At 58.7% G+C, this 20,893-nt stretch overlaps 4 protein-coding genes across 7 annotated transcripts in view; 3 read left to right on the top strand and 1 right to left on the bottom strand.

The window, feature by feature from the left end:
- GNAI3 (G protein subunit alpha i3) overlaps positions 1–3,766 on the top strand; it is a 29,569-nt gene extending 25,803 nt beyond the window's left edge. For 2 of the 3 annotated variants that reach the window (XM_075776165.1, XM_075776164.1), the window contains exons 6-8: positions 812–941; positions 1,389–1,542; positions 2,307–3,766. In XM_075776165.1, coding sequence (XP_075632280.1) covers positions 812–941; positions 1,389–1,542; positions 2,307–2,497 — 475 coding nt within the window. In that variant the 3' untranslated portion in view covers positions 2,498–3,766. The remainder of the gene's footprint in view (positions 1–811; positions 942–1,388; positions 1,543–2,306) is intronic. The other variant, XM_075776163.1, reaches the window with a different exon arrangement.
- Positions 1–20,893, top strand: part of CSF1 (colony stimulating factor 1) — a 93,925-nt gene that overhangs the window by 33,038 nt on the left and 39,994 nt on the right. The gene's annotated exons all lie outside the window — the stretch shown is intronic.
- Positions 5,692–10,577, bottom strand: GNAT2 (G protein subunit alpha transducin 2). The gene is made up of 8 exons (XM_075776167.1): positions 10,460–10,577; positions 9,447–9,489; positions 9,066–9,207; positions 8,729–8,886; positions 8,242–8,370; positions 7,911–8,040; positions 6,261–6,414; positions 5,692–5,882 (listed from the first exon to the last, which is right to left on the bottom strand). Exons 1-8 carry the CDS (start codon positions 10,575–10,577, stop codon positions 5,692–5,694), a joined length of 1,065 nt encoding a protein of 354 aa, XP_075632282.1.
- On the top strand, positions 12,957–20,845 carry AMPD2 (adenosine monophosphate deaminase 2). Of its 2 annotated transcripts, XM_075776119.1 has the most exons (18): positions 12,995–13,280; positions 14,685–14,815; positions 15,049–15,179; positions 15,488–15,556; positions 16,146–16,257; positions 16,357–16,543; positions 16,646–16,787; positions 16,925–17,014; positions 17,293–17,422; positions 17,510–17,704; positions 17,888–18,019; positions 18,140–18,303; positions 18,441–18,567; positions 18,699–18,862; positions 18,935–19,055; positions 19,132–19,305; positions 19,530–19,640; positions 19,749–20,845. In XM_075776119.1, the coding sequence occupies exons 1-18, from the start codon at positions 13,211–13,213 to the stop codon at positions 19,962–19,964; spliced, it is 2,466 nt and encodes an 821-aa protein (XP_075632234.1). In that variant the 5' UTR covers positions 12,995–13,210; the 3' UTR covers positions 19,965–20,845. The 2 variants fall into 2 exon arrangements, with proteins under 2 accessions (XP_075632235.1, XP_075632234.1); XM_075776120.1 differs by lacking the exon at positions 15,488–15,556 and having other exon boundaries at positions 12,957–13,280.

The following is a 20,893-nucleotide window of genomic DNA, read 5'->3' as shown; positions in this document are numbered from 1 at the left end:
AATAAAAGATTGCAGTTAGTGGAATGACACTTCTGGCCACCTTGTTTGGCGTCATTAAATTGCATCGCTTTTGGCCCAGCCTGGGCAGTTTCTCTTGTGTCTGCCTGTTTGCTCTGGTAACAAATCAATGTTTATGATTTTCATAGCTCTTGGATATTGACTTGTATCTGGCTTGATTTAATTAAGTCATAGTCCATCAGAACATCCTGGACAATCCTGCTTCTCATCAAAATATTTTGGTGAGCAGGGTGTTGTGACTGGCCAAGACTCTTGCATCTTTCTTTTTTTACAGACAAATTCTGCAGCCTCTAAGCTTCAGTAGCTCGTAGATTTATTTTTTTTTAAGACATGAGACTGTTTCTTAACCTCATTAATTTTCTGGGTCCTAGTAGTAGCAGGCAGGTAGTATGTTCCAGATAATTCTTTGTGAGATAGTGTCAATTAACTGGAAGAACTGACTCTGAGTAGGTGTTTGGAGTCCAGTCAAGCAAATGGATTGTTGCTAAGGAAATAGGAGATGGAGAACAAAATAAGCGTGCCCTGGTGAATCAGCAGACTTCTGGATAGTGATGTAGGTAACGTCTAGTTCCTACTGCTGAAATTGCTCTGAAGAAAAGAATTTTAAAATCCAGTGGGCACTCTCCTGAGAAAGAGAGGGCTCAGAGTTGTCAGCCTTGCTGATGGAAGGCTGTGTACCTCTTTTCCCCTGAACCCTGCTTGTTTGAGAGTTCTTAGCAGAGCCTCCTCAATGGTGCAGTGGCTGGGAAGGAGGTCTCCAAAGCTTCTGAGATAGTTCTTCTGCCTCTCCCAGGATGTTCGATGTTGGTGGCCAACGGTCAGAGCGGAAGAAGTGGATCCACTGCTTTGAAGGCGTGACAGCAATTATTTTCTGTGTGGCCCTCAGCGATTATGACCTTGTCTTGGCCGAGGATGAGGAAATGGTATGTTGTGGAGGAGTTACCAGTGCCTGGCTGCACGGCACTGTAGGAGGGAGGTGGAAGCAAGTGCAGACCTACTTGGGGGTGGAGGTGTCTCTGGCTTGCTCCTCTTGTAACAGTTGTTCAAGGGCTGTGAACATGAGCACTTCCTTGCACCAGCCTGCAGGATCTTGCCCCAGAAACTGATAAAAATAATACAGAAATGGTGGTGCTGTCCCTGTAGCATGTCCCCCTAGGTATGAGTACCTCTGTGGAGGAACAAACACATCCTGGGGGAGTTTTCCCTGCTCAGGGTTGTGCCCGTGGTCTTCCTGATGAAGCAGCAGTGAGGATATCTCAGTGACACATGACTCTTTAGTCCAGCCTTTGTAGTTAAGCCCGTCTGTCCCTCCATCCCATCCTCCCCTGATAGCTTTGCAATGATGCATCGCCCTTCTTGTTGTTTTTCAGAACCGGATGCATGAGAGTATGAAACTGTTTGACAGCATTTGTAACAACAAATGGTTTACAGACACATCGATCATTCTCTTCTTGAACAAGAAAGACCTGTTTGAGGAAAAGATTAAGAAAAGCCCACTAACGATCTGCTACCCAGAATACACCGGTAAGGTTGGGCTCACGAAACTGGGGTTTTATTTATGTTGCCAGGGCCAGGAGTGAGTCAGTTAAAGCCTACACAATCCAGGATAACTCAAAAGCTTATCTTTTTCCTCATTCCCTTAACTCTGTCTCTTGGGTAGCATCTTCAGGCTATCCAGTTAGCTTATAGCTCTTTTGAGAAAAAGAGATGTGGTCATGCATGTCTATGGTTTGGAACAGCCCTTGTCTGTGTATCTTATGGCCTGGAGTATGGATAGCTAAGTATTGCAGTCCAGCAAATTGAGGTCACTTTGCATTTTCCACATGTTACTAGGAAAATACTTTATTTAACTTCAATTTCAGAGGCAATGAAACTTATCCATATCCTGGATATGGCACTTGTCCACCCTGGTGTGCTTGTTTTGCAGCCCTCCCCTGCCAGGGCCCGCATGATGCTTCGTAGTCACTGCTCGAGGCATTTGACTTTTTTTTTTAAGTGGTCCTTCCTTCAAACCTGTTTATTCCTGTTATTTGTCACTCTTCTGATACAATCGCATGTCTCTAGCATGAAGCGTTACTATAGGTAGTTATCTCAGGGTGGGGAGCAACTTGTCCAAGGTCACTGACCAGAAGCTGGGAATAGACTCTCAGATTTACTAGAAGGAGTTAATGGTGGATTTGGATTTATAGCTGGATAAGGCAGATGGTTGCAAGCAGCTTAATATGTGCTTAAAAGATCTCTCTCTGCTGTGAACTGCTGGCCAAAGTAAGGGATCTTATCTTTTTCAGGCTCCAACACGTACGAGGAAGCAGCTGCGTACATCCAGTGTCAGTTTGAAGATCTGAACCGAAGAAAAGACACCAAGGAGATCTACACGCACTTCACCTGCGCCACTGACACCAAGAACGTGCAGTTTGTGTTTGATGCTGTTACAGATGTTATCATTAAAAACAACCTGAAGGAATGCGGACTCTATTGAGAAGGGGTGTGGGAAGCAGGTAAAGCCAAGCCGGTCGTAGCGTTTAAATATTACATGCCAGCTCGGGCTGGCTTTGCCTTTCACCTTGCTAACACTGACTCTTTTCTTTTCAGGTTTTTTTATGATGTGGCATTTTGAGAACCAGACTCTTTGCTGCCTCATGGGGACAGCTGCAAGCATGAACAGGAGGACCAGGGAAACGAAAACAGCATGCGGAATCGTTGCATTCTTTAGCACAATCTTCTGTATTAGGGACCTTTTTATTGATATGGGATGTTGAAGTTAGGTCAAGGTGGAACAACTGTTAGTGTGACTAGATCATCCTGGCATCGTTTGGATGGCGTAATCTCAAGTGTGTACAGCTGTTGTGAAGTTGAGGTGCTGGATTCCAGACCTTCAATATGTAGCTTTCTCTCTTTCTTTGGTTAACAAGCCACCACTAGTCTGTTTTTAAGGTTTTGGGTTTTTTCCATCAAGAAAACGGTAACTTTACTAAATTTTATTTCTTTATTTGCAAACGAATCTTGTTTTAAAAATAAAAAAAACAACAACAAAAAAAAAATCACTGAACTATGCACATGTGACCAGATCATGCAGAAAGTATTCCTCTTAGCAGGAACTCTTTGTTTTTAACACTTGGTATGGTCAGGATTTAATATTTCTGCAACTACTTAAAGGATCCTTAGAGCTCTTACAGCGATAGCTTTGGCTTTTTCTGACATGTAATTTGTTACCATCCTGCTGCCTTAAGGCTTTTGAAAGAAACTTCTGCAGCAGGACAAATGAATCTTTTTAGCTTATGGTTAGGGGTGAACCTGGCTTATGCCGATAGCCAAATCAAGATTCCTTCTGCGTGGTAAGCGTAAAGCCAGCTTCGCGGTGAACGTGTATCCAGGCTTGGAGAGATGAAACACTGGGCTCCAAACTGGCTGGGAGACGCGTGCTGCTACAGAGCTATTCAACCAACCACTTATTCTTGTGCATTTTTGGTCTAAACCGGTGGGTAATTTTGTAAAGGGTGCACCTCATTCTGCATTTACCATAGCCTTTTCTGTCGGAGACTCCCAAACTGTATTGACAAGCATGCCTTTACTTTGTATATGTGGTGCCAAATTCCCGTTTGCCATTGTTTTTACTGTAGTAACATTCATAACCAGTCAGTACATTCCTTTGCTGAACCATTGCATTGAAACTCTTTTCCCCCAGTTTGTCACGTGTACAGTTTCAATCTGTTATAGTTGTTGGCAGTATTAAAATGGTGAGTAAACAGTTTTAGCCTTTCCTCTAGTTTATTCTTAATTCTCCCACCCCACCCCAGCTTTTGCACTTTGCTGGTCAGCGCTTTGATGGGAAATGGGTTTAATTAACGGGAAGGTTTCTCGTGCTTTACCATATGCAATTGTCAGTGCTCTCTGCAGCCACCGGTTGGTCTTGATGGGAGATCGGTTGCGGATTGAACACAAAGAATGTAAAATACTTCTCAATCCAAGCTCTTGGGTGCAGGGACGGGGCTTGCGAACAGTCATCACAGAGAAATTGAAGTGGGAGAAATGATAGACATCCATGTCATGCGTATTTCTTTTATTTTGTTTTCCTACAGTTAAATGAAGCTGTTCATGGGATTTCTGCAGCAAACAGTGAAAGGATACAGGACTTGTCTGTAGTACTGGCATAGATTTATTTACAAACAGTAAAGAGCAAATACAGCTTTAAATAGCAGAATGAAAATCTTTCAAGTAACCATTTCCTCTTTATCCAGCCCATTCCTCTGACTTACCTCCGTCAGACCCTAATGCGCATGCTTCTGCCTGTGCTTGCCCACCGTCACCTACAACCTGAGCAGCATTACCTCAAGTCTTAGGGCACAAAAAAACCCCCAAAGCCCTAATTTTTCCTGCCAAAGGATTGAAGTTGGTTCCCAGAAGGGACTTGTAGGTAACCCAGCCTCCACCTTCTCCAGAAATCCCTGGTTTGATTAATTCGACTTTGATAAAAGGGAAGAAACCAGCTACAGAGGGAAGGGCAGGAGAGGAGCGCCTGTCCCCGCCTCCTGCAGAAGCGATGCTGATGGTTCGATATTAATTTTTCTGCCTGGCATGCTCAAACCACTCTGGATCTCATTTATAAACACTGCAGAGAGCACGGTTTACTTTCTTTAAAAAAAAAAAAAAAAGAGGAAATGGCCACGAAAGGGAGCAGGAAGTTCAGCTTCAGCCCCTTCCTATTTTGGGCTTGAAAGTGGGCGGCTTGGTTGGGCAGGTCGTAGAAAAAGTGGGGTCTGAGTAACTTTTTTTTGGTTAATCCTTCTGGCTCTGCTCAGCAGAATGGCGATGTGGAATTGAAGTCCTTTCCTCTTCTAGCAGGAAGGAAGAAAAGAGGAGTGTTAAACACTTTTTCAAACCACGCGGTTAAGGTTGTAACGGTGCAACGTGCAGGAAGGGCGGGTTGAGAGAAGCAACTTTTTCATTGCCCAACACTTGGCGATGGGAAAAAAATGCATCGGTTTAAATGCTCTGACCCAGGTTGGTGTAAATGTTACACCAAGTGTTCCCCCACCAATCAACCCCTGTAGCTCTTGCTGCTGCCTGCACCCTTAGGTGAATGCAGGCCCTCCCTGCCTGCTGCCTTGCCGCACTATTTATTCATTTTTTCTTGATGCTAGAAGCAGGATTTCGGTTGACGGCTGCTGAGCACTCTGCTTGGAAAGCAGCTTTGTTCACAGCACAATGCAGAGCTGGCGGCCGAGGGCTGCACCCCCCCGTGCTCTCTCTGCCTGCGAGGAAGCTGCCTGCCTGTTTTATTTTTGGAGTTTTTTTTAATTCTTGCTTCTCTATTAATGTTCAGGGATAAGGGAAGCACCGGAGGTTCCCTGGAAAAACAAAGTGGCAAAGCTGGTGGCTGTGTAACAGCCTCCAAACCGGGTTGCAAACCGGCGTGGTGCCAGTGACTGCGTTGTGGTAACTGAAGGCCCTGGGATAAAATGGTTTGATTTTGCCCACGTGCATAATTTCGGCTATAATCTGCTGGTTTCATCTCTCTTCTGTTGAAGCGGTCTGACAAAACGAATTCAAAATAATCCCATTGCCCTGCAGAGCAGGATGGAGCCAGCTCTGCTGTATCTTCACCCCCGTGCCCTTCCCCAGGCCTTTTTTTGTGGCTAAATAACAGTTTCCCAGGTACCTGCCCCCAGATGCTCAGAAGAGGCCGCAGTCCTTGAGGTTCTCTTTGATGATGACATCTGTGACGGCGTCAAAGACAAATTTGACGTTCTGCGTGTCTGTGGCACAGGTCATGTGGCTGTAGATCTCCTTCACATCCTTTCGCATGTTGAGATCAAGGAACTGGGTCTTGATGTAATTTCCTGCATCTTCAAACGTGTTGGGACCTGCGGAGGGAGGAAACGCTGCTGCTGCAGCTGAGCTGCTCCCAGAGGAGCTGAGAGCTGGGCGAGGACCAGGGGATGCTTAAGGCTTAGTTTTTAGGAGCTAGATCTGAAATCTCCCTCTGGAGGAGGAAGAAAAGGAAAAGGGCTGGGTGGCAACTGCACTTAGCACAGTGATTAAAAATTTAAAAAAACCAAAACAAAACCCCTTTTCTCCCATTTCAGTCCTTCCAACCACCTTCCCCAGGCCACGTCTGTCCTATCCTCTGCTCGTCCCTCCAGGGACTGATCCTGAACCCAAGCTGCTGTGTCTGCATCAGGCCCATGCGCCTCCCTGCCGGATAGTGTGGTTTTGGGGAAGACGGAAACGAACCAACTCACCGTCGTAATCTGGGAAACAAATGCTGAGATGGACTTTCTTGATCTTTTCCTCAAAAAGGTCCTTCTTGTTGAGGAAGAGGATAATGGAGGTGGCGGCAAAGAACTTGTGGTTGCATATACTGTTGAATAGGTGCAGGGATTCGTGCATGCGGTTCTGCAAGCAAACAGGCTCGTTGGCACAAATAATTTACTTACCCCTTTTGGCCATCACAGCCCCTCAGCTTCCCCTGGTCCTCAGACCAGAAGATTTCCCTGTGCTGCTGGGGGTGCTCCCGTTTGCCGCAGCAGCCGCTGTTGCCTGTCCCCTGCCTGCACCGAGAGTCCCTCTTGCCCATCGCAGTGCAAGCAACCCAGATAAATCCGGACTCTGCTCCAGATGGGGAGCGGTGTTAAGCAGCTCCGGGCAGCGTGATGCTCCAATCCCTCCCAGCAGCTTCTGGGATGGTCAGAAATGAATGCTGACAGTGGGAAAAATATTTGGGGAAAGGTCACAGCCCTGCGGCATGGCTGCTGGAAGGTGCTCGGTGAGGGTGTGGAGCTGCTGTCCCCATTATCTGGGCCGTGCTGCAGGATGCTCTTGCTGGACCGTTAACCTGTAGCTCAGAGAGGAGCAGGGAAAAGGAAAAGCTCTGGTTTTAACGCAGACGTGAGGTTTCTGGTTTGCAGCAAGGGCATCCTTGGGAGGACGAGGCTCCAAGCAGGGGCTTTTGCTGACAGACGGTGGATCTCCTTTGTGTGGCAGCAGGCAGGTTCTTCAGGGATAATGGGGATGTCCTCTTCAGATTCCTGTTGCAGCAGTTTTTATGGTTTCAGTGGGCAGGGCACCCACTTCGGCCAAATCCTGCCCCATCCTGCACGTGGAGAAGCGCTACAACCTCTGCTGAGGGCTTTAATGGGAAAGATGCTCTCTGCAGCACGTGCTGCTGCTTTGTGGCTGAGGAAGGGCTGCGTGCTCCTGCCCCAGCTCCTGGCAAAGGTGTTTGGAGCCCAGAGCACCAGGGAGCATCCACGGGATCAGAGGCTGTAGGAGATGCCAGGCAGGGGTGCTTTGCCCCAATTCTCTAGGCTGGGGAGAAGGCAGCCTGCTTCTCCTGCTCTGCTCCCTTACTTCTTTTGAGAAATGACCTGGTTTGGGGCTGTCGCGTTCCTCCTCTCTGGACCTCTGTCCTCGAAGCTGCTTTCCCCCGGGGCCGCTTGCAGGGAGGGTGAAAGCTGCCCCTTATTGCTGCCGTTCTGCCCACCTTGGAGGGCACAGCGAGGCACGAGGTGCCTCTGGGCGAGACTTTCCTTCAGCGAGACCCATTTGCGCCTCTCCTCCTCCTGTGCCGGGCTGGCTCCTTTGGGTTTGCTCGGGTGGTTTTCCTGCTTTGCCCATGGCTGCTTGGAAGGACCAAGGGGTTCCTCGTGGGCAGGGGGGAGGGCGGCCGCACGGCCCCCGTTTTGCCTTGGTTGGGCTGGTTGTGCCCCAGAATAAGTGCCAATACGTTACTGGGTGTAACTGGGGTGGGAGCCAGCTCTGTCCCGCATCTCCCAGCCCTTCCCCAGATCACCCAGAGCATCAGACGAGGCAGGGCCTTGCCCTCCCACTCCCTGAAGCACCTGGCTCCTTTCCCCCTCGGCCACTGAGCTGTTCCCTGGGCCCCGACCCACCACTTCGTCGTCTTCCACCAGCACCATGTCATAGGCGCTCAGCGCCCCGCAGAAGATGATGCAGGTCACCCCCTCGAAGCAATGGATCCACTTCTTGCGCTCCGATCTCTGCCCTCCCACATCGAACATCCTGGGGAGGGGACAAGGACGGGGCGGGGGGGTGACGCATCTGGTCCTGTCACCCACCACGTGATGGTCCCAGCACCTCGGTGCCAGGGATGCTGTGACCGACCACCCCCAGTCCAGGCAGGGGGTTGGTGGTCCCTGGAGCATCAGGTTCACCCCAAACCCCTTCCCTGTGTTGGGACTGGGTGGGAGGGCACCCACCCACCTGAAATTCAGGTCTTTGACAGAGAACTTGGTCTCGATGATGCCTGTGGTCTTCACTCGGGATCGCAGCACATCCTGCTCGTTGGGGAGGTAACCTGGGGCCGTGATCCTGTCCAGCTGGTTCAGGTAACTGGGGGGGTGAGGGACAGGACCTGCTGCCAAGGGGCTGGCCACATCCTGCACATCCCCCCCCCGATGGCTTTTTGGAGAGGGTTGGGGATAAGCTGCCAAACACTGGGAGTCCAAGGCAGCACCGTCCCTGGGGGAGCTGGGGGGCTGGAAGGACATGGGGGGGGGGGTATGACGGGGGGGCTACAACCCACTGGCACCCGTGGGATGAACAATGGCAGCCTCAGGGAATTCCCAGGATCAGGGAGGGGATTGATTTTGCCAGGCTGGGGGGAGGAATGGCAATGAGCAGCTGGGGGGGTGTCCCCAGGCATGTCCCTGTGTCCCATCCCCCCCTCCCAGCTGGTGACCCCACTCACTACGCTGCCGAGTCGTTGAGCTGGTACTCGGCGGCTCGGTCGAAGCAAGCCTGGACTCCCCCGTCCTTCCACAGCTTCTTGATGCAGTCAACCAGCTCAGGGGGCATGGTGCCCTCCTCAATGGAGTCAGCCAGGTTGAAGAGCTGCCGGCCATCATCCTGCAAGAGAGACCCTTCGCCACCATCCCACCCGTGATCCCTGTCCCCCCAAAAGCCACCCCGGGGCCGCCGGGAAGGGAGCTGGGGGGGCGCAGCACAGGGCTGCTATGAGTCCCCTCAGCTGGTGCGGCAGGTTTGGGGGGGGACGGACACAGACGGGGATGACCGCCCCGACTGACCGCGCGGGAGGACTCGGCATAGTCGATGCCCAGCGTGGACATGGCACGGATGATGGCCAGGATGGACTGCAGAATGTTGCCGTAGATGATGGACTTGAACTCCATGCACTCCTCGGGTGTGTAGCCGTCCTGGTGGATGATCCTGAGGGGAGCACAGCGGCCTCAACCCCAAGCTGTGGCACCTTGGAGTGCTCCCTCCCCCCCGCCCCCAGCATCACCCCACGCTGGGAATCAGCAGGGTGCCACCACCAGCATGCCATGGGGGGTGACCGGGGTGACCCACCCTGCTGTGGGGCTGTCCAACCCTTGGGCTCATCCTGGTGACCCCCCCACCCCCCCCCGTTCCCTGATCTGGGTGCCTCATCCCCGGGCCATACTCACTTCATCTGCTTCACGATGGTGCTCTTGCCTGACTCTCCAGCCCCTGGAAAAGGACGGGAGGACACCTTAGTGCCGGCCAGGGCAGGACACACCACAGGCCTGATGTCGCTGTGATGGGCACAGACCAGGGACTGGAGCCACTTTCCCTCCTGCTCCGCTCTGCCCTGGCCGGACACCCGCCCTGGCCTTCTCTCCCCGGTGCCATTGTCCCCACGCCACCTCCTGTCACCTCTTGCACCCAGTGCTGGACCCCCAGGGGTGGTGGGCACCCACTGGGCTGCCTGTCCCCAGGGTCCCACAGCTCCCACCCGCTGCGGGCACCACTGGCCATGGCTTTGGTGCGGTAAGCGGCTTAGGGCAGCACAGGAAGCTGCTTAGAATTAGGGTGCTAATCGCCTTGACCCCAGCCCCCCCACCTGAATAAGCCCCCGCTGCCGGTCTCTGCCCCGCGGGGCCCCGATGTCTCCCCATGGGGTCACCCCGCTGCCCCAGTGGGGTGCAGGGCGTCCCTCGAGGGACTGTGCCCTCCCACCCTGCACCCAGCAGCAGTATTTTGGGGTGCAGAAGTTCCCCGGGGTCTCACTGACCCCCCTGAGATGTGCCGCAGCCTGGCCCAGGCGGCACCCGGTGTCCTGGTCCCCTCCCCATCCCCACGCTCTCCCCTTCATCCCCGCCACCTGTCTGGTTGCCGCCAAGAGCCAATGTCTGTGTCGTCCCCCCCCCCCAGCTCTTCCCAGGCACAGCCCTGGGGACTGGACAACCTCAGCTCACTAATGGCAACTCATCAGGCTAACGAGGGCTAAGGAGCTGCAGGGAAGGGGCTCTCCTGGGGACCAAGAAAGACAGAGCACAAGGAGTCGATGGGGTTGGGGACAGCCCCTCTCCCTGGTTGCCTTTGCCCTCTGCCCATCCCCAGCAGCTGCAGCCCCCCAGCATCAGCAGGGTCCCTGGTGCCAGGTGGGGACAAGGGGACATCTCCCGCATCCTCCCAGGGACATCTCCTCCACCCTTACCAAGCAAGAGCAGCTTGACCGTCTTGGCCTCTTTATCTGCATCCTCCTGGAGCTTCTTCTCCAGCTCCTTGGACCTCTTGGCCATCTCCTTGTCCTCGGCGCTGGCCCCGCTCCCCATGGCCTCGTCTTCCTCCTCGAACTCCTCGAGCTCCTCTAGGTCCCCGGGCTCTTCCAGCTCTCCGCGGGGAACGGCGCGCGCACCCCGGGGGCGGGCGGTGGGCGATGGGGGGAGAAAGAGGAGCCCCGAAAGGCCAAGCTGGGTACCTGCCGCCCCGATGTCGGGGTGCCCCGCAGCAGGCAGAGCTCGGTGGGTCCTCGCAGGCCGGCTGCCCCCCACGTTCTCCCTTAATTCCCCATGGATAACCTGATTTTTTTGGACCGTGGGATTTGGGGACTTTTTATCTCGCCATGTGACCCAGGAAATCCAATTAGCCCAAGATGGCAAAGATTAGGGCTCAGGAGAGAAAAAAAAAAAAGATGGAGCATCTCGGGGAAGTGGGCGCGGGGCTTTACATAAGGGGGCAGGCGGTGTGACACCCCCTGCCCGCAGGGGACAGGGACGGCCTGTGTCCCCTGGGATGGCTGGGGAGAGGGCGTGGGTTTGGGGCTCCCCTCGTGCCCGTTGCCTGCATCCCCCCCACGTGCTGGCTTGGCACTGGGGATGGGGTCGTCCCCCTGCTCGTGTGTGTCCACCCCCCTCCCCGGGAGCCCCAGGGTCCCCGGGTGCTGCGGGGGTGGTGGCAGGGGGACGATGGTGCTGGGGGATTCCTCCTGCGGGGGAAAGGGAGCTAATTACCCTGGGGGGTAATGAGCCCCCCCAATCCTGCCCTGCAGGGTGCCGCCCCTCGCTCTCCTGCTGCCTAAGCTCTTTAATGGGATCGTGTGTTCAGCCTTCCTCGTCCTCCTCCTCCTCCCCCCCCCGGGCTCAGCACCCCCCTCCCCAGCCCAGCACCCGTCCCCCAGGCCAGCAGGACCACAGGGTCCCCCCACAACCCTGAGGGGCAGGTGGGTGCCCCCACCCTGTCCTGCTGGGGCTGATTTTGGGTGCAGGGGTGGGACCCGCCGGCAGCCCCAGGCTGGGGTGTCGGGTCCCCCCAAAGGTGCTGCAGGTCCCTGTCATTTGGGCTTAAGATCCCCTAAATCCCTGCACCCCACAGGGTCACGAGGGCCTTTATGTCCCCTTACTGGTGCCCCCACATCCCTCCTGGCATGTGTCCCCCAAAAAGCTCCCCCCTGCCCTCCCTGCGAGCCGCGGTGGCATGGGGACAGTCTGTTCCCGAGGACACAAAGCCCCTTCTGAGCCTCTAATGAACTTGGCGCTAATGAAGGTGGTCCAATTAAAATACCAACCCCCCCCCCTTGCCTGGTGTCACAGGGAGGGGGCGGGGGGGGCAGGGGGGGAATGACGGATGGACGGTGCTGGGGAGAGGACGTGGCTTTCGCACGGAGCTCAGGCTGGGGGTCCCCACTGTCCCTCCCTCCTCAATGGCTGTTGTGCCCCCCCAGTCTGGCACAGAGGTGGCCCTGACAGGCGGTGTCACCTCGCTGTTCCCTTTACTCCTCCATGGGACAGCAGGATGGGGTAGGGGACACTGCGGGGGGGGACGGGCCCTGGCTGGTGGCATTCCCTCTACTCCGGCAGTGGCTAAAAATACCCCCTGCTCGGGTGCTGGATTAGGGGACCCAGCGGGGACACAGCCCGGCACCCACCCAAACGCCTCCCCTGGCACTCGAGTCTGCGGCACTGGGAGACACCGGCGCAGGTAGGGACACGCGGGGATCGGGGACACATGTGCAGGGATGTGACACCCCCCAGCAGCCCCCCAGCTGGGTCCTGCTTCTGGGGTGTGTGTGGGGGTCCCCTGTATGATGGTGCCCCCAGCTTGGCTGGGAGGTAAGGTGGGGTTTGGGGGGGCTGGGGAGGTCAGGCCCCGTGCTGTGGATAGGGAGGGCACCCGCCCCCCCCGCAAGGTCTGGGGTGGGGGGGGGCTGGAGGGGAAGGCGTGAGGCCTCTCTTTTGGGGTGCAACACCCCATCTTGGGGGGGATGCTCATCTTGGAGGAGGTGATGCCCCATTTGGGGGGATACTTGGTCTTTTTTTGGGGGTACAATTGTCTAATGGGTGGATGACGGTCCGTGCTGGGGGGGTGCAGTGCCCAGTGGGGGGTACGGAGCTGCCGTTGGGGGGTGCGGTACCCCAACTCTGATGGGGATGATGCCCGTCTCTGTGGTGGGGGGCAACGACACCTTGTCGGGGGGGGGGGGCACCCTGTTGTTGGAGGTGCCGCTGCCATTTTGGGGGGGGCCCAATGTCATCTCTCGGGGGGGGTACGATGCCTGCCTGCTGGGGGAAAGCACAGCTGCCCGGGGGGGGCTCAGCACCCGTCTCGGGGTGAGTCCCCCCGCCCAGCGCCGCAGCAGGGCTGGTTGCTCCGACAACCTTCCTCTTCCTCCTCCTCCTCCTCCTCCTCCTCCTCCTCCTCCTCCTCCTCCTCCTCCTCCTCCTCGCCCACATCCTCCTCCCGCCCCATTCTCTTCCTCGGCCCGGCTTCCGGCCTGGCTCCGCCGGGGACTTTGGTCCAGCCCCGGGTTTCCTGCAGCAATCATCAACCCGGGGAGGGAGCGCGGCCATCGCCCGGCCCTTCGCCCCGCCGCCGCCAGAGTCCCCGCCGGCCCCGCCGCCCCCCCGGTACCGTCCCCCATCGGCCCCCCCCCCCCCCCCCGCTCCACCCCGCCGCCCCCGGAGCCGCCATGTCCTCGCTCGCCCCGGCCAAGTACCCCTTCAAGAAGCGGGGCAGCCTGCAAGCCCCCAGCCCCGCAGGTGAGACCCCCGCCGCCCCGGCAGGGGCCCGACAGCACACGGGGGGTCCGGGCCGCTGGTCACGCCAAGGCCGGGTGGGTGGGTGTGGGTGGGGGGTCCTGGCGTGGGTGCTACGGGGGGGGCTGTCTGTGGGGTTTTTTTTGGGGGGGAAGGTGCTGGGTTGCTGCTTGGGGGGTGTTTTGGAGTGGCGTGCCCATCACCGTGGCGTCTGGGCTGCTCGGCGGGCCCTGCCGCTGCCGGGGGTTGAGGGGGGGCAGTGGTGTTGGGGTGTCCTGTGTCGTGTGTGTCCCCCCCTCCGGCAGCGCGGGGCGGGGGGGGCCTCTGCGGCGGAGCAGTGGCGCAGCGGGTGGCGTGTGCCGGGGAGGAGGAGGAGGAGGAGGAAGGGGGGGGAAGCGCACGGGCTGGGGAGGTGCGGGGTGGTGGGACCCCCACGGGGGGGGGCGCGTTCATGTGACATCCCGTGGGTGGTCTCGGCTGGCACCGCGGCTGGGGGTCGCGTGGCACTGGGTGCTGGGGGGCGGTGGGGGCACCTCGCGGTTGGCGCCCTGCTGGCGCTGCTGCTGGTGGGGGGCTCCGGGTGCCACGGGGCTGCTGTCAGCCGCGGGTGGCACATGGTGGCAGGCGTGTCCCGGGTGGGTGGCACGGGGCGATGGGCACGGAGCACTCCGGGTGTCACCGTGCACCAGCTGTGCCCTGAGTGACACGCTGCTGGGCACGTCCTGGGTGACACGGGTGCCATCCCTGCCCTGGGTGACATGGGCACCAGCCCTGCTGGGGTGCCACCGGCGAGGGTGGGCACCCACCGTGGGTGGGCACCCACAGGTACCTGCGTGGTGGGGACACTGAGGCAGGTGACAGAGTGGCTCCAGCTGAAACGCTCTTGCACGCGTGTGTGCACAGGGGGTGCTGGGCAATTAAAGCACCCCCTGCCCAGCAGGTTGTGCCTCAGTTTCCCCATCCCAGACCTCAGCAATGGACAGGGTGGGGGGGTGCCTCCCCTGCCTCCCAGTTTGGGGCGCCCCCCTCCTCCTGTGATGCCTTTCATGCTGGAATGGGGGGGCAGCGCTGGCATTGGAGGGGGGCAGACAGAGAGCTGGGGGGTCGTGGATGGAGCAGCCCGGCTGAGAGGAGGGGTGGTGTGGTGGGGGGATCCCGGCATCCTGCCCTCCCTCATGCCAGGAGGAGTCCTGTCCCCCGTCCCTAAGCCCCTCATTCACTTACATCCCCCCCTCAGTGCACTGGGGGGGGGGGGGTTAGAGGGGAGGGTCCCTCCTGCCCTTCATCTGCCTCAGTTTCCCCATCACCGTTGTGGGGACCAGCATCCCAGTTCGGGGGGGGGGGGCTGTGGAGGGGCTGATCAACCCCAGCTCCCCCCCCCCGCTGACACTGTACCCATGGCTGCAGAGCTGCGGGGTGGGCCGGGGTCCCGGCCCCTGCAGTCAGCACGTTCCCTTCCTGGGACCCCCCACTGCCTGAAGCATTTCCCTGTTGACCTGCGCACCTCCATGGACGGCAAATACAAAGAGATCGCGGAGGTGGGTCCCATGCACCGAATTCACCAGGTCTGAGGGGTGGGGCTGGGGGGGGGGGGCGGTATCCCACCTCCATCCTTCCCCCTCCCATCCTCACCCACCCGCCACCCCAAACCCTTCTTCCCCCCCCCCCCCGCCTTTCCAGCTCCCCTAGGGAGGGAACCCGCACGGCCTTTCCCCTCCCAACCCTGCGGGCTGAGACTGGGCACAGCTCGTGACAGGGATGATCCGGGCAGGAGCTGTTCTGCCGCTCGCTGGCCGAGAGCGAGATGAGGACGGCACCCTACGAATTCCCGGAGGAGAGCCCCATCGAGCAGCTGGAGGAACGGCGGCAGCGCCTCGAACGCCAGATCAGCCAGGACGTCAAGTAAGCCGGGGAAAGGGGTGTCACCCCCCACCATGGGACGGGATCTCCGCATAGGGACGGGCCACCCCTGCCACCCTGGGTGCCCCGGGGGGGCTGTCGGTCCTCTGTGCCAGCTCTGTGTCCTCTCTCCCGTGGGTGTTGCGCTTGGTGTCCCCTTTTTAATTTATTTTTTTCTGGTTTCTGTGTGTTTTTTTGTTGTTTTTGGCATTAACGGGGTGTTTTCTCTCCCCGGCCCCTCTTCCCCTTCCCCCTCGTCCTGGCTGTCCCTGTCAAACCCCCCCCCCCACCCCCCGCCTGCTTGTCCCCAGACTTGAGCCCGACATTTTGCTCAGAGCCAAACAGGACTTCTTGAAAATTGACAGTGCTGCGGACTTACAGTGAGTGTCCAGCTCGGTGCCACCAGCCGGGGACACGGCGGGATGGTATTGGGGACCCCCCCGGCCCCGCTCTGACCCGGCTCCCCCCCCACCGCTCCCCCAAACCCAGAGCCGAAAGGTCCCCACCCGGCCGCTCTCGCTGGCACTGAAGAGGTTAACGCACCTGGGGGGGTGGTTTTAGGGGTGGGGGTTTGGGGTGGTGGCACAGGACCCCATCCTGGCCCTGTCACCCCCCCGGACGGGGGGCTCCGACGCTGCGTGTCCTCCTCCCTCCTGTCTCCGCTTGGGAGTTGTCTCTGTCACGAGTTATTTCGTTCTCTGTCCTCCCCCCGCCCCCCTTTTCGTTGTGCTCGCGTGGGGTGGGGAACGTGTCTGGGGGGGACAGTGCTCCCGCCGATGGGGACATGGGTGGCACCCAGCTGCCCGATCCTGGTGGTCGCATCCCTGAGGACGCCATCGCCCTCGTGTTGCCCTGGGGCTGGATGCAGTCCCTGGGGCGGGTGCTAGTGCCGCTCACGGGGAGGGACACGGGGATACACGTGGGCACAGACCTTGTCGCCATCTCACCCGTCACCGTCTGTGCCCGCAGGCTCTTCAAGGAGCAGAGCGAGGACCTGGTGGACCATGTCCCCAAGGAGCGGGAGGCGCTGCTGGAGCGGGAGTTCCAGCGGGTCACCATCTCCGGGGAGGAGAAATGCGGGGTGAGCCCCCCCCTCCCTCCCAGCCAGGGCCAGGTGAGGGTCTTCAGGATGTCAACTCCCACCTTGGGGTTGGTTTATTTTGGTGTTCCCCTCCCCCAGGTGCCCTTCACGGACCTTCTGGATGCAGCCAAGAGCGTGGTGAAGGCGTTGTTCCTACGGGAGAAGTACATGGGGCTGTCGCTGCAGAGCTTCTGCAAAACCACTGCCCGGTACCTGCAGGAACTCTCCGAGAAACCCCTGGAGACCCGCGGCTACGAGGAGGTGCCCGAGACCCCCGTGGCGGTCGGTGAGCACGGGATGGTGGGGTCTTCACGCTGGGATAGGGTGCTGGAGGGGCTTTGGGGGAGCCGTCCGATGATGTGTCTTGTTGGGTGTCTCCTGGCTGCAGACGCCCCCGTGCACCCCCCGTTTGCAGAGCAGCATCCCTACGAGACGTGGGACCCCCAGACCATGCCGGCTGATCTGGGCTTCGGGTTGAAGATGGTGGATGGCGTGGTGCACGTCTACACCAAGCAGGACCTCACCGACAAGTGAGTGGCGAGGCGTGGGGGGCAGCCATTCGCTGGTGTGGTGAGTGTGCTGGGGGGGCTGCGCTGGGTGCCGTGGGGGACAAGGGGAGTCTGCTGGACCCTGTCCCCACACATGACCCGCCTCTGTCCCCCCCCAGGAGTACGGAACTGGACCTGCCGTACCCTGACCTGCAGGAGTTCATCGCTGACATGAATTTCCTCATGGCTTTGATCATCAACGGGCCCATGTGAGGGAGAAGGGTCCCACCATGGGGTTGTCTTGAGGGCGGAGGGGGGAACGGAACCTTGGGGACAGCACCAGGGACATGATGGTAGCTACGACACATGCTACGGGTGCGGGTCCCATGTCCATGTGTCCGTCCTTGCTCATGGTCACTGTTCATGTGGAGGGGGGGTTCAAGAGTCCAGAGCTGTATCCCCTCACCCTGGTGGGCACCAGCCTTATGGGGCTGGATGTACTCCTTCCTCTCCCCCAAAACTGATGCCCCCTCCCCACCTTGGGCAGCAAATCCTTCTGCTACCGCCGGCTTCAGTACCTGAGCTCCAAGTTCCAGATGCACGTTCTGCTCAATGAGATGAAGGAGCTGGCGGCCCAGAAGAAGGTGCCCCACCGTGACTTCTACAATATCCGCAAGGTACTCGCTGGCTCGTGGTGGGGGTCCTGGCTTGACCGGGGAGCACTTGGAGGCTCTCAGGGCTGAGCATCATCTCCGGCTGTGCAGGTGGACACCCACATCCACGCCTCGTCCTGCATGAACCAGAAACATCTCTTGCGCTTCATCAAACGGGCCATGAAGAAGCATCTGGATGAAATTGTCCATGTGGAGAAGGGCAAGGAGCAGACACTCAAGGAGGTCTTTGAGACAATGAACCTCACCGCCTACGATCTGAGCGTGGACACGCTGGATGTCCATGCGGTATGGGGGACACCCCTAAATCCTGGAGATGAGCAGGGCCCCCAGTCCATCTTTGACCGGGGTGGGGGGGATCTTCTCCAGGGGTTGTCCCAGGGTGGGGGATGCTGGGGGCTCTGACTAGGGTTGTTGTGGTGGCTCTGGGGTGACAAGGGGTCTCAGCTCACGTCTGCGTCCCCCTGCCAGGACCGCAACACCTTTCACCGCTTTGACAAGTTCAACGCCAAGTACAACCCCATTGGCGAGTCCATCCTGCGGGAGATCTTCATCAAGACGGACAACCGCGTCTCGGGGAAATACTTCGCCCACATCATCAAGGTAAGCAGCCCTCATGGGTGATCCACCCACATCTCCCTCCCTCTGATGCCCATGGTGGCAATGCCACCCACGTCCCCCTTCCCTGTGGCTGAGGGGTGACACTTGCCCCCTCCCTGGCAGGAGGTGATGTCTGACTTGGAGGAGAGCAAGTACCAAAACGCCGAGCTGCGGCTCTCCATCTATGGCCGCTCCCGGGACGAGTGGGACAAGCTGGCCCGCTGGGCTGTCAACCACCGCGTCCACTCCAACAACGTCCGCTGGCTCGTGCAGGTGCCCCGGCTCTTGTGAGTGCCGGGGGGGGCAGGGCACATACCTTCAAGCAGGGCCATGTCCCGGGTGGGGAGACCAGGGACACCCCACTGATGGCTGGGGTGGGGTTGGATGGGACACCCGGCTTTAAGTGGGGTCTGTCCACCTGCAGCGATGTCTACCGGACAAAGAAGCAGTTGGCCAACTTCCAGGAGATGCTGGAGAACATCTTCCTGCCCCTCTACGAGGCCACCGTCCACCCTGCCCAACACCCAGAGCTGCATCTCTTCCTGGAACACGTGAGCACCACGTCCTGCTCCCAGTGGGGGGGACAGGGGACACTGGTGACACCTGCCTGGACCCAGCTTGAGGGCTGGGGCAGATCTGCTGGAGGAGTGACCATCCCACCCCAGGGTTGTCTCTCCTGCAGGTGGACGGCTTTGATAGCGTGGATGATGAATCCAAACCAGAGCATCACATCTTCAACCTGGACAGCCCTTTGCCGGGCAACTGGGTGGAGGAGGACAACCCACCCTACTCCTACTACCTGTACTACATGTACGCCAACATGACGGTGCTCAACCACCTCCGACGGTAAGGACACCTTCGGGGCTCTGGGGGGAGTCTTGGGGGGCTCAGGTGATGATGGTTGACGCCACGTTGCAGGAAGAGGGGCTTCCACACCTTTGTCCTGCGCCCGCACTGTGGCGAGGCTGGCCCCATCCATCACCTCGTCTCGGGCTTCATGGTCTCGGAGAACATCTCCCATGGCTTGCTGCTCCGCAAGGTGAGCAGGGATGGGGGTGCCCGTGGGGGCCAGGTGCGTGGCTGGGACCCCCCCTCACCCCACTGTGCCCCCCCAGGCCCCTGTCCTGCAGTACCTCTACTACCTGGCGCAGATCGGCATCGCCATGTCCCCGCTGAGCAACAACAGCCTCTTCCTCAGCTATCACCGCAACCCCCTGCCCGAGTACCTCTCGCGGGGGCTCATGGTCTCCCTCTCCACCGACGACCCCCTCCAGTTCCACTTCACCAAGGTGAGCGGTCGGGGGTGGGAGTCAGGCCACCGACCCCCCAAAAAACAGCTACAGAGTGGCCACCAGCCAAGTCACGGTGATGGGATGGGGTTGGTGGGGGCCAGGAGGGTGCCAATGGGCTCCGGAGGATGCCGATGGCCCAGGGAGGGTGGGAGAAGCTGAGGCCCCCTGTCCGCATGGGGGGTGGCCCATGGGTGGTGGCTGAGGCCGTGTGTCCGTCCCAGGAGCCGCTGATGGAGGAGTACAGCATCGCCACCCAGGTCTGGAAGCTCAGCTCCTGCGACATGTGCGAGCTGGCCCGCAACAGCGTCCTGATGAGCGGCTTCTCCCACAAGGTAAGGGGGGTCTCCGTTCCCGCCGGGACCCCTGAGCACCCCACAGCCGGTGCTGGCAGCACCCAAGGGTGCAAGGCAACTGTGGGAACTTCTTGCTCTTCTCCCCAGGTGAAGAGCTACTGGCTGGGGCCCCACTACCTGAAGGAGGGTCCGGAGGGCAACGACATCCGTCGTACCAACGTCCCCGACATCCGCGTGAGCTACCGCTTCGAGACGCTGTGCCAGGAGCTGACCCTCATCACGCAGGCGGTGCAGACCGAGGAGCTGGAGACCATCCAGGAGGAGGATGCTCTCACTATCACCTCCACCCTGAGCACCCACTGACTTCCCCCCCCGCCCCAGGCTCTTGTCCCCTGCTCCCACGGGGACCTCGCTGTCATCACCCCGTGTATCCCCCCAGGGCTTTGCCGCCGTCCCCCTCCTGCCCTGGGAAGGGGATGCTCCCCGCTGCTGTCCCCAGCGTTCCCCCCAGTGCCACCAGGGAGGGTCGGGGGTTGCTGGGTTCTCCGTTTCTTGGTTTTTTTGGTCTTTTGTTGGTGGGTTTTTTTAACCGGTGTTTCCTGGCTGGGTTGGTCCTTGCCAGAATTGGTGGCATGGAGACAAGGCTGCAGGAGGTGGCAGGGGTGCAGGCACTGCCCCGGGGTCCTGGCGTCACCTCCCGGGCTTGGGATGCAGTGACGGGTTGGGGGATGCTGGTGCCAGGCATGGAGATGTTGTGGGGGGACCCAGCCCAGCAGCAGGACCCAGGTCCCTTTTCCTCACCTGGCCCTCTCTCCGTCCGCTTTCTCACCCCACGGGGATGTGGGGACAAGCCAGGCAGCACCCAGGGACCCAACCTGGGGTGCTCCACACCCCTGGCTCCTCTCGCACCCTCCCCCAGGGACACCACGTCAGTGGGGAGCTGGCGGCCCAGGGGACACGGGGTGCTGGCCAGAGGGGACGGTGCTCGGTGGGAGCGCAGGGGGCCGGGGAGATGCGTGTCCCCATCCCTCGCGGGAGCGGTGTGTGGCCCGGATCGGGCCGGACGGGGCTTCTCCCTTCCTGGTGGGACATCACCCCGGCCCCCCCACCCTGGTCCTGTCTCTGCCTGCGGTACGGAGCCATGGCTGGTGCTCCCAGGAAAACGTAATGGCAACTTCAAAAAAAAAAAAAAAAAAAAAAAAGAAAAACCAACCAAGCATGAAAAATAAAGTATTTAAGTAAAATACTTTGGGTGGTGTCGGCGGGAGGTGTTCTGGCCCCAGAGGGAAACT

Source organism: Balearica regulorum, chromosome 25, assembly GCF_011004875.1.
Source record: "Balearica regulorum gibbericeps isolate bBalReg1 chromosome 25, bBalReg1.pri, whole genome shotgun sequence".
NCBI lineage: Eukaryota > Metazoa > Chordata > Aves > Gruiformes > Gruidae > Balearica > Balearica regulorum.
This window is presented reverse-complemented; position numbering and strand designations above follow the sequence as displayed.

Excerpts from the sequence above, each read along its gene's own strand:
- GNAT2 (XM_075776167.1), bottom strand. The coding sequence starts at position 10,577 with ATGGGGAGCGGGGCCAGCGCCGAGGACAAGGAGATGGCCAAGAGGTCC. Across the intron at positions 9,490-10,459 it reads GGTCAAGCTGCTCTTGCTTG|GGGCTGGAGAGTCAGGCAAG; the intron begins GTAAGGGTGGAG and ends GTCCTTTTCCAG. Across the intron at positions 8,041-8,241 it reads GTCAAAGACCTGAATTTCAG|GATGTTCGATGTGGGAGGGC; the intron begins GTGGGTGGGTGC and ends TCCCCTCCCCAG.
- AMPD2 (XM_075776119.1), top strand. The coding sequence starts at position 13,211 with ATGTCCTCGCTCGCCCCGGCCAAGTACCCCTTCAAGAAGCGGGGCAGC. Across the intron at positions 16,258-16,356 it reads CCGGGGAGGAGAAATGCGGG|GTGCCCTTCACGGACCTTCT; the intron begins GTGAGCCCCCCC and ends CCCCTCCCCCAG. Across the intron at positions 19,641-19,748 it reads TGAGCGGCTTCTCCCACAAG|GTGAAGAGCTACTGGCTGGG; the intron begins GTAAGGGGGGTC and ends TCTTCTCCCCAG.